This window comes from Callorhinchus milii, unplaced genomic scaffold (genome assembly GCF_018977255.1).
Source record: "Callorhinchus milii isolate IMCB2004 unplaced genomic scaffold, IMCB_Cmil_1.0 Scaffold3, whole genome shotgun sequence".
Lineage (NCBI taxonomy): Eukaryota > Metazoa > Chordata > Chondrichthyes > Chimaeriformes > Callorhinchidae > Callorhinchus > Callorhinchus milii.
This window is the reverse complement of record NW_024704744.1, coordinates 8555559-8568009: the sequence shown is the minus strand read 5'-3', so window position 1 is coordinate 8568009 and position 12451 is coordinate 8555559. Positions and strand designations below refer to the sequence as shown.

The following is a 12451-nucleotide window of genomic DNA, read 5'->3' as shown; positions in this document are numbered from 1 at the left end:
TGCAAAATTATTTAAGACAAAACATTTGATTTGTATCGTCTCTATAGACATACTTGGTGTAACCATTTATCAAATGACAAATCCTCAGAATGTAGGAGCTGAAGGAACTTAATGCATGACATATCTCCTACTTATGGAATTTGTAAGAATTGAAACAATGTTTAATTGTTTAGATATCTGACAAGTAAAGGTACTTAAGGTGAATAATTTAGTATTAATTCCTATACCGTATAGGGTTGTGGAACATCAAAGATAGAACATTATTGACAGGTTGTGTCACACTTTCCAATCTTGACAGACATGTATTTATGAATAGCAAAGGCTATTGCTTTTATTCAGATCTGGTCACAGAGTTCCACACAATCGTAGGCAGTCCTTACTGTACGAATGCTGTGGAAAGCATCAACAGGGTAATGTGCAGCTGTAGTTGCACTGTTCATGTAAAAGTTTTGAACGTTACCCACTTCACTTCCTGTGTTCAAACTTCATATTTGCTGTAGGATCACAGGAATGTACAGGACCGGAAAAGACAATTATGAAGGAAAACAACATTGAAAAACAATAAATAATCCTATCCTATCTCTCAAACCTCCCAATTGAATTCATCACCAAATACTGCAGCGCTCTCACGCCATGCTCTCAAGCAACTTTGACGACGTGTTTTAAAATTACAAATGTGTGGGATTTGAGGTTAAGGGTGATGATTAATCATTTAATGTTTATTAGTAATGCTCAGGACTTTATATTATGAAGGCGAACTCAAAATCTAAAGTGTTTCAAATGTAAGGTAACCGTCGTAATTGTTGCATTTGAACTGTGTGTAACTGTTTGTTAGGCTGTATAGGAAGATGGGAATGTACAGAACTGGAAAGACCAATGCAATCCATCTCGTCTATTCTAATGAATTAAAAAAACTACACTACCACCTTTCTTACCTTCAGAATCCCCCACTCCCCCTGCACCAAACTATTGATTTCTTTGTCAAATAGCTGTACAAATCTCTCCTGAATTTGCCAATCCAATCTGCTTCCAACATTTCCCTGGATAATCACTTTCACTGTGGAGTCCTGTAGCTCAGTGGTTAGAGCACTCGCTTTGCAAGCGAGAGACCTGGGGTCGATTCCCGGCAGGACAAAACCTTGGGCAAAACCTTACTCCACACGCCTGATAATCCCTCAAAAAAAATTGGTCACTACAATCCACAACTGTTTGTGGGACACTGCTGTGCGCAATTGGCTGCCGCATTTCGCCCACAAATATAAAGTTAATTCACTTTACAGTCTATTCTGTGAAGCGCTTTGAGGCGTCTGGAAGACGTGAAAGCACTATATCAAATGCAAGGATTATTATTGTTATTCCACATACTGTATTCAAAACTTTCTGTAAAGTAACAATTAAAACTTCCCTTCCCTCATCTGAGCTTGAATCTAGAGCTCTATTTGTAGCACTTTAACTGTGTTATACATTGGGGTTAATTTTATCTGTAAGTTTTAGAATCTTGGAATTCATCAATAAGATTTCTCCTGAGGCTAATGTTCTCCAGTATGAATATTTACATAGTGTCGCCTCTCCTTGTAACTACTTAAATCACCATACATTTTACGAAGTGGGATTATATATTGCTGACGTAGAGAGAATTGATAACGTTTAACCTTGGAACTTAAAGTGGTAATTACCACCATCAATTATTTGTGTTGTCAGCTGCATATCGTTGTTACAATGTTTTTATTATGGGACGTTTGAATGAAATTCATAATGCTTATCGTTTACATTTTAGCATGGAGGAATATATGTCAAGCGAAGTGCCAAATTCAACGAAGAGATGATGGCTCATAAACTGCAAGCACAATTAGAAGTGGGCACCCCAGTAAGTAATAAAATAATCTTTCCATTTTATGATGCCACACTTAAAATGCTTAAAATGATCTAACTACATAGACGCGGTCAAAAGGAAACTATTTTTCTTCAGGTAGCTGCTACTATTTAGGTTCCCTACTGCCTGCACAATTTCAGGAACTCCCAAGGAGCCCTCCACCAACATCATTCTCAAACCAGTTTTGGTGGTGGCGTGAGAAAGGAGGGACCAGGCTCAATGCTCTTTGACCGTGCCTTCAGCTCCCCTCTCGACTCTACCCCCTCCTCGCTCCCTCCCTTCCCTCCCCTCACCCTGACCATTTCCCCCCTGCTCGGGTCCTGACCCAACTGTACAGCGCCTTGGGACCTCCTCCCGACCTGAAAGGCGCTCTATAAATGGAATCTTGTTGTTGTTGTTGTATAGTTTTCTGTCATTCTCAGCCAGTCTCTCACCCTTGGCCATACAACTCAGCTGCTGTTGGGAACGCTCTGTGTGGCAGGTAGTGAGGCTGAGCTTGCATCCCTGCACACAAGACCTTTCAACAACATGATGAGACTTTTCTGGGTGCACAGAAAAAATAGTAAGCAATTGTGCTGGTAGTTTGTCTAAAGTTTGCTCCAACAATTGATTCAACAGTAGTTACTGTTGCTAGATTTTCGAAGCTTCGTGCAGCTTGTTTAATCAGTTACGCGAAACTGAATTTATTGAAAGGAAACTGAATTTATAAAGGATATCTAGGATCATTGCTGGTTTAAAATTTCATAGAGCGTTCGAAAAACACTCTTAAAGTGCAAAAACTAAACCGTTAAATGACTCCCATGTGTAACTATTTTTTAAGAATATATACTTTGGAGTTAGATGAAGTTTTCTTTGCACTCTTTCCCTTGGAGGATACCAATGCAGGCACCTCCTCTATGATATTAATCCTTACTGAGGAATTCAGATGGTGTCATCATCACTGCAAAATCACTTCAGTCTAATCTAGAGAGATCACTGATAAATGTGCAGAGTGCATCATTTTAAAAGTAGTATGTAGATGCACAGAGGGAATATGACTGACTCCCAATAATTACTCCACTAGAGCGACTTTTAGCAAAGACTCGATTGTAGTCATCAGTAAAACAGAAGACTTTTTTCTATGAAATAGTTGTTTAAAAAGCTTTATTTATAAACTGGACACAATTTGTGTGGAACAGAAGGTCTCTTGATAATAGCCTATTTGCAGTATCACAGTTGCTGCCAGATGACTTTTTCCCATGACTCTCTTGAACGATGGAATTACAGTAGTATTTCTTCTTTGAATTGCTTTGATAGATCTTAGGTTTTTGTCTTCTGTGCGGAGCATTTTCAATCCATGAGGCAATATTGAGATTTCCCAGCTCCTTCAATTCTTTGAAGTTATTGTTGTATCTGAAAAATTATTGGAGATCCAAATTAAAATATTTGTGCTATTTTATTCTCAATTTTTTTAATACTCTTGAACTAATTCAGTTATTTAGCAGTGATGTTTATCCCCTTCACTTTCTGTATTTATCTGAAAGAGCAATGGTTAAAACTGTTGCTTTGTGCTGTTGGAATTATGATTTTGTTGCAAGTTGCTGATATCAAAACTGTCAACCTCTCTATTTTCCCAAGAGAACACACCTAAGAAGAAGCAGACCTCCCCAAATAGGAACATAGAAATGCTAGACGAAAAAAGACCAAAGTTCATGCAGGTCACTTCCACCATCCTGGCAGTGGCATGGATATTTCATATCCTGATCTACTCATACACTTATCCCAGAATATTATTTCCTAAAAGAAATCTATGTAATTTGCGTTTGAAAGAAACCGTCTCCTTGGAGAGTCTGTTCCATTAGATATCCAAATTGGTATAGAGGGCTCTGCTTATAGAAAGGTTGTAGCTGATCAACAAACTTTTCTTTCCTCTTTCACTGAGGTACCCCATACAGTAGCGTAAAACACCGTAAATCTGGGACTTAAACTTTCAGCTTTGAAAATTTAATGTTCAACCCCTAAATGCATGTGCTATGTTATATTTTCAGTAAAACCAACCAGAAAATAATTAATTTAACAGTGATTCCATTTTCATGTATAGGTAAAATGGTAATTAAGCAAGAACGACTGCTTCATAATCTTGACAGCCTAATGGTTATTTTACAGTGGGCTGTCATTAAATTGTCATCAATTTGCTTTGTCTCCTTCAGATGTATCTTGTGATTTTCCCAGAAGGAACCCGTTACAACCCAGATTCTCCGGAAACGATCGCAGCAAGTCAGGAATACGCTCACAAAGAAGGTGAGATTGCAGAATTTCTTTGAGAGCGTGTTTCCATTGGTTGCTTGGAGCTTATCCTCCCCCACCCCCAAGCACTACATTGGACGATCATCTTAGATTTACATGGCGTTCTATAGCTCAGTGGTTAGAGCACTCGTCTCGCAAGCGAGAGACCTGGGTTCGATTCCCAGCAGGGCGAAACCTTGGGCAAGTTTCCTTACTCTAATACGCCTAATAATAATCCCTCAAGAAAAAAAACCAATAATAATTTAGTCACTCAATCCACGATTGTTTGTGGGACACTGCTGTGTGTAAATGACTGCCTCGTTTCGCCCACAAATATACAGTCAATTCACTTTACAATATATTCTGTGAAGCGCTTTGAGATGTCTAGAAGACGTGAAAAGCTCTTTATCAAATGCAAGGACTATTATTATTATTTACATGTCTCACAGCCTTCTGACGAGGCGTGTGGAGTAAGGAAATTTGCTGAACCTTTTGCCCTACCAGGAATCAAACTCGGGTTTCTCACTTGTGAGGCAAGTGCTCTAACCACTGAGCTACAGGACTCCACGTATTAATAATAATAATCCTTGCATTTGATATAGCGCCTTATCACATTGTTCAGACGTTTCAAAGCGCTTCACAGGATACACTGTAAAGCGTAGTGACTGTATTATGTGGGTGAAATATGGCAGCCAATTGAGCACACAGATAATAATAATAATCCTTGCATCTGATATAGCGCTTTTCACGTCTTCTAGACATCTCAAAGCGCTTCACAGAATGTACTGTAAAGTGAATTTGACTGTATATTTGTGGGCGAAATCCGGCAACCAAATTGCTCACAGCAGTGTCCTACAAACAGTCGTGGATTGAGTGACCAAATCGTGTTTTTTTTTGCTCTCTGAGAGATTCTATGTCGACACGATTACTAGTTCCAGCTTCGCTGTCTCACTCCATGAAGCCACAAGGATGACTGATGTAGGAACTGTAAGTGTAGAAAGGCTGAAGACAGCACACGTGGTTTAGGGAGAGTTAGCTTGAGGGAGAGTAAGGTTGAGGGATACGGGGAAACATCCAGAATACGGACTAGGGATAAGCATCGAGGATGGACACTCATGTGGAGTATAAACACCGGCCGGACTGGCTGGGCTGAATGGTCTGTTTCTGAGCTATACCTTCTATGAATCTATAAATCGATGAAATGGAAATGCCATCCTGGTGCTGTAGAGAGCTTTCTTGACAACAGAAACAACAACATTACTGTTATTAGGAGAAGCAAACAGTGACTGCTGCCAATAACTGGATGTGCACATGCACCGACCCACAAGAACCAAGGAGATCTATTTTGAGTGTGTTGTGGCAGAGATACAGTTGCAGATACTGAGTTTTCACCCCCAATTTCCACAGAACTATTGCTTGTCATTCAGAGTTAGCGCAGTGCACAGCTGCAGACTGTACAACAGTTTTATGTGCGAAAATTAACTGTTTTGTTGACTGCAATTGTTCTACTGTGACCAGGTGACAATCAGAAGTGCAACATCCTCTGGTTTCATTTTACCATAATTACTACTTTCTGTGTTGACTGAAGGAAGGCAGCAATGCTATTTTTTGCTTGAGACTCAGAATTTTAGCAGAACATTTGTAAAGCGCTGGTGAGGCAATATTCTAATGATCACGAACAACAATATGAGTTCCCTTGTGTAATGGTTCGGTTGTTTGATTTTGTTTCCCATTTGTGCATAATTTAAGAAAAGTATAGGGTTCCAAGGATATATCCCAAAGTTTCACAAATTTAAAAAAAAAGTCCACTTTGTCTAGCATGAGAGAAATGCAAGTTGTTGATCCATTAATCTGCATGTTTGGGGATATCATTTTTTTTTAAACCACTCCATTTCATATCTAAATGTGTTGGATAATCTGAAAAACACGCACTCTGAATCTGAATTAAATCAACCAAATGCTTTTCAATGAATTCACTTTGCTGTTTGCTTATTACACTGAAATAGCTTCTCCCCAATGGCTCAGCTAGTTTATCCACTGAGTAGATTAGCCATCCAGGTTTCATGCCAAGTCTGAGCAATGTTAGTTGATATCAACTGAGTCAGAAGTAGAAGCACTGTAACTGACCTTAGCGATCCAGTTAGAGAGGGTAAAATGGGCCACCATACTCGTCTGTTTGGACCATATTTGGTACATGTTAATCTCGGATCATTTTTAGCCACAGAAACGTGGCAGAAGTTGATGGACAAATGTACTTGGTAGTGATCTCCATAACAAGTGCGCCTCTGGGCCAGCTAAATTATCATGTGCCATGAGTCAAAAAGAGGCTAGATAAATATCTGGTTCTGCAAGAGATTGAAGGTTATATGTTTACATTTGGCACTGCAGGAACTTTGTGGAACCACAGGAATGGTATATGGAATGGAATTGGTCAGGGCTCAACAATGTAGATGGTTGTCCTTGAACTTTTGCCTCATTACATTGTTGGTCGGGGGAGCGAGGGAGTTAAAAGACATTTCTCTCCCCTTGAGAGATTGCATTTGGTTATTCGATTCTTTTGGAAGATTTATTAAAAAGAAAAGATGGGAAGCAGTAAGCAAAAGATGGGAAGAATGCGTAGATATGTTCAAAGCATCTGGTTTGTTGGTCCCTCTCTCCTCATTTGACGTTTACTCTCCAGTTTCTACCATGTGTGAGATACCTATTTTTAGAGGTGTTATCAAACAGTTGACTGAATACCAGCATGAATAAATGAGTTTTTGATTGAGTACGGAAGGGCAAGTGAAGGAACCATATGGGGCGAGAACGTACCTTGAACATCTTCCTCTGTGAAGCATATTTTTATTCACAAATAACTACTTGTGTATCAGAAATCGATTACTTATTGATCCAAATATTTCTCTACATTTTTCTCATCTCATTAATCATCACCTTTAGAAAATCATCAAATAATTGTGCTTCATATCAAGTGAGGACCTTGTTTTTTATATCACCGCAAAGACATTTAGTGCTCACCTGCAGTAACTTTTTTTTGAATGCTTCTGCCAAAAAATCAACTATTTTGCAATATTTAATTATTTGTAGCATCATTAAACAAGGGTGACATTTACAATTTGAAACATTAATATTCCTTGTATTTTGACTTGACCAAAGGAAGTAGCTTTTGAGTTTTGATGTTATTGAAACTGCATTAATTGTAAGGTGCCCAACTAAAAGTCACTAAATGTGACAGAAATTACTGCAAGTGCTTTTAACACCTGGCAATGTTTTAGGTGCTATGAAAATACAAATTCATTCATTTGTGTAATCATTCTTCATATGTGAGCCCATGTAGGTTATTTGGCTGATGGACCAATGCAGCTATATCGGAACCTGTTACCATCCAATGTTCATCATTCAAAGTCCACATCTCCGAAAGGGGTCAGAGGATAGAGAGCAACAATTCTGCTTGCTTATTTTCCACTTCAGAAATCCTGAGGCCAATCGCAGCAACACTAATGGTGCCCTGGTTGAGATTAGGTAACTCAGCAAAGAGTGGAGATCTGAACTGAGTTGGTCTAGGCAGTTGGCATCAAGGGAGCCCCCTCCTTTAAATAAAGTATGGTCAGCATTTGCATGCAGAGCAATTAAACGTCTCTTGGAGTCCTGTAGCTCAGTGGTTAGAGCACTCGCTTTGCAAGCGAGAGACCTGAGTTCAATTCCAGGCAGAGGGCGAAACCTTGGGCAAGTTTCCTTACTCCACACACCGAAGAATAATCCCTCCAAAACCAAAAACAATAATAAATTGGTCATTTTCAATCTACGACTGTTTATGGGACATTGCTGTGCGCAATTGGCTGCCGCGTTCGCCCACAAATATACAGTCAATTCACTTTACAGTGTGTTCTGTGAAGCGCTTTGGGACGTCCTCCCAACGTGAAAAGCGCTATACCAAATGCAAGGATTATTATTATTATTGCACAATGTTGTGCTTAATATTCTGTTGTTCCTAGTATATTTCCTCGTGTGCTGGACACCTGCATGGATCTTTGTCTATAATGCAGTTTGTTTGTATGAAAATGCTGAATGTGTTTAAGGGTGAGGTATGTTGTTTGCAAGCATTAAAAATAATGTTTGTTCTATGTTTCCAGATTAGTTAAAATTAAAATTTTAAGACTATTCAGTACAAAAATACTTAAAATATAAACGGAGGATAATGGAGGCTTTTTGGAAGAGATGCAGCACTCCATACTGGTGTTTCAACCTAGTAGGATTATTTTTAAGGATCACTGGACTAAAGTGTTTGTGGAGGCGCATATATATTGTGAATATGAGACCGGATTTTCTGAAGATCTCTATTCCAAAGATTTGTTTTTGTTGTGAGAATTCAAAGGCTTTGTGGAATGTGGCATTCTGAAATATTTGGGTGAAAGGGCACTACACATCAGCTTCTTTCTGCTAAATTTTCGAGGTCTTGTAACAGTTTCTGCTGTCTATTACGAAAAGATTTTAAGCTATAAATTACCACGTACATCTAAACATGATACCTATGTCTAAACGTGAAACCTGAGTCAAGTGTATCCTAAAGTAGGTCTTTATTTTTGAGATTGAGGTGGAAGTTAAATCATTCATTATGTCCAAACTCATTGCAGTATTTTGACAATAATTGCATTTGGTCATTTGTCATAACCTGTTAAGTGCAAAGCCTATTGTACAGCTAAAAAACACTTTTGTTAAGGTAATGAGTTTGACATGAAGTGTGGTTACTTTTAGAAATGTAGAAGGGCAAAGTAAGAGAGGTCAATACATTTCGCACTTAACACAAACCTGTAATGTTCTGGGTATAAATGTAAATTGCAATGCAACCACACTTAACAGGTCATGCATTTCCTGCAAGCTTTTAGAAAAAATTGAGAAAACGTGAAGTTTTCTCTTGTTTTTAACTATGTAGCAAAGTGCTCAGGGGAGTAAATTTGGATTTGTCTCATTTTGGTAATTCATAAGTCATGACTCTAATATTGAGGATAAAAGTGCCAAATAGAAACGTAAGCTGGGAGATTCCAACTCATAATATCAATCTAAATTGAACTCTGCTTTAATGTTGAGCAGAAACAAGAGCTGAAGCACTGTTAGAAGAAGGTCATACTGCAGAGCAGGGACATCTGTGCAGCCTTGCTACATGCATTAACAATGGTTCGGTAATTCATTATTTTATCTACCATTACTTGCAGAGGGATCTGCGTGTGTTCAAAAAGGTACATTAGTTTTAAATTATTTCCAAAATTCCCATGATAAATATCCCTGAATAATGTAGTAAGTTTTCTTCACTTACCTTCCAATCTTAAATCTATTCCAATTTAATTTGGATTATGAGGTCATGTTCACAGCTAAAATGCAATTAAATGTTAATCAGAATTTAAAACCAGTGTAGATTATGACAGGTTTAATAAATGACACCTATTAAAATGTTCCATTTAACTGAAATACCATTTTATGAATGTAATTTTGTGAGTCAATTTTTTTAGTTACAAACTACTCTCCAATTCTTTTAATTTTGTGCTCGTCGAGTCGAGGTATGTCAGTACTGGAAAATGTAACATATTCCCGTTCTGTGTGCCTAGAGTCAGCATTGAGGGAATCCAAGTAAGGTAGAACAGAATTGTCATTGACTGCTGCCTCCGGTCAAGTTCAGCAGAATCTATATCGGGCACTCTTAAGTCAACTATCGCAGTATTGCCCGTTAAGCGTTTGAGGACAGTAAAATTGGTATCAAGTGCTCCCAGGTTAAGTTATATAATAATAAAAATAATCCTTGCATTTGATATAACGCCTTATCGTTCCTTTTTGAGGTGTCTCAAAGCTCTTCACAGGATATACTACAAAGTGAATTGACTGTATATTTTGTAGGTGAAAGTTAATTAAGAGTTCAGAGTAAGACTTCCACTGTATCCTAGCCTCGCAGTAGTTTTGTTCATTTCTTCTCTGTGTACACAACAAAAAATTTGTCATGCTAGCCTTTTGTGAAACATTTCAACATGATAAGGTGCTACATCAAATGCAAGCATGATTGTATTATGTTAGAACTTTTATATGTAGCCACAATGAATATTTATCCTGTGATTATCCCTGAATGCAGTAGGATATCCCCAAATTACAGTCCTGTTGTTGGTGGAGCAAAGCAGCATTCTGGTAGATTTAAAATTAGTCTTTTGTGATTGGTCAAACATGGCTTAATATTGTACCCACAATGTTCATATTCATACCCACTAAAAGGAGATTTTGTAGCTTAAAACTTGATAAGGAGATATCTGGTGGCTTTTGGCCAACGTTTATTACCCAACCATTCAGGAATTACCAACACTAAGATAGAGACCCAGGACTTGAAAACAGCTGTACGCTGGTAAATCTTTTTTCTGACTGCTGTAGAGTTTGTCCCGCAATATAAAATGGCATTTCCACGATAATGCAGAACCTCTTGAAATCAATGTGCTATATATACGGATATGGGGTAAACCTTCATCTCGCAGAGTCACCAGAATCATTTTTTTTATCTTTTATATGCTAACTGCATATGGTTTCAAGAAAAAGAAAAAAGAAAACTGGGAGGTTTAAGCTGTCGATAACAAATTACACTCGTATAACGCCCTTCGCGTCAAAAGACGTTCCAGGGATCTTAAAGTGGGAGTTATAATTGACCTTTGGTTCTCCATTGTGATCATATGGAAATGTTAGAAGACGTCCACAAAGAGTTAGTCGTCTTGCACATGTACTTCAGAATACACCTCAGTGCGTTATTGAATAGCACATTTAATGTGGAATCCTCTTTTGTAACAGTAATTATTTAATGATATTAAATTGTGTAAATACTGCATATTGTCCAGGTGGAATAATGAGTTTGGAATTCTCCTTTCACACGTGGAAGCTGAGTGTGAATCCATTACCAGAAGGGGATGAAAATTCGCTAATTTACTCCTCCTATCAATTATTGCATACTGTCTTTCAGGCCTCCCAATACTAAAGCATTCAATGACCCCACGCGTCAAAGCAACCCGGGTAGCCATCACCGCAATGAGGGAGCACCTGGATGCAGTGTATGATATCACTGTTGCGTATGGAAGAACTGTGAACAGTAAGGGAAACCGGATAACTGCTCCATCTATGCCTGGTAAGCATTTCTTACTCAACTGGAATATTTTGTTTTAACATGAGATGATATTTCAGCACGATATACTGTCCTGGAAAATTGTGAACATGGGCTCATACTCCCAGGGCTTGATACTTACCTTGATTAATATGCAGAGAGGCAAGCAGCTGCTGCAGAAACTCACACTTCCAACTCGTGGAATCATTGCTCAGTGGTAAGAGATGTGTGTCTGTACTGTGGGCAACAATTGCCCTTTGCAACTTTAACCCCATGTCCTTTTGTTCTATTGTTTTCGTGCATTTTAAAGTATTGTTCTTTAAAATATGGTTCGGGAGCATACTCTTTGGCTCCTGGCAACGTCTTCACTCTTGCGGATCTAAACTCCTCAACCTCCCTGGGCTCTCCCTCAGATTCACCGAAGCAAGATGCAATCTAGACGTCCAATTCGATCCCCAGCTGTTCTTCCTGCCCCGCATCTGGTCCCTGATCAGGACTGCCTTCCTCCACCTCCGCCACATTGCCATACCTTACCCCAATTGCAGCCGAAACCCTCATGCATGCATTTGTCACTCCCGCCTGAATTACTCAAACACACGCCTCGCCGGTCTCCCCAGCTCCACTATTCAAAAAATTCAGCTCATTCAGAATTCTGTTGCCCGGACACAAACTGCATACCCCACATCTCACCAGTTCTGGCCAGGCTGCACTGGCTCCCCATCACCAAACGGATTGACTTCAAGATCCTCACACTCGTGTTCAAATCCAAGAAACTTATCCAAACTAATTATGCTGGTGTGAATGAAATCGATTGGCACAATGTTTATTTTGTGTCAACTCGCTCAAATGGAATATCTGCTCAGTCTAGATTGTCTATGAAAAATTTCATTTCGATTTATGATGGATTTTTTCCACTTAAAATTTCTATTTTACATTTAATACTTTGATTTGTTCAATGTCAATTGTGAGCAATTGTTCTGAATTCAGATTGTTCACCACTTTCACAATGAATATTGTCTGAAACTGCAGCTTTGGGTGTATTTGTTATAGTTAACTGTTTGAGTAATTTAGAGTTAATTTGTTTGAGTCATTTAAAGTTACCTGCATTTAAAATGGTTTTCAAACATTTCTGCAAATGTTTTGGCAGCAATCATTTTGAAAGCTTTTTGAGAGGTATCTCTTTATTTAATTTC

The 12451-nt window shown here is 38.6% G+C and overlaps 1 protein-coding gene across 1 annotated transcript in view; it reads left to right on the top strand.

Annotated features, from left to right (window-relative positions):
- The window catches only part of agpat5 (1-acylglycerol-3-phosphate O-acyltransferase 5 (lysophosphatidic acid acyltransferase, epsilon)), a 66719-nt gene that overhangs the window by 27712 nt on the left and 26556 nt on the right, over window positions 1-12451 (top strand). The window contains exons 4-6 of the mRNA XM_007894038.2: window positions 1778-1867; window positions 4063-4153; window positions 11121-11282. Of these exons, the coding sequence (XP_007892229.2) occupies window positions 1778-1867; window positions 4063-4153; window positions 11121-11282 (343 nt within the window). The remainder of the gene's footprint in view (window positions 1-1777; window positions 1868-4062; window positions 4154-11120; window positions 11283-12451) is intronic.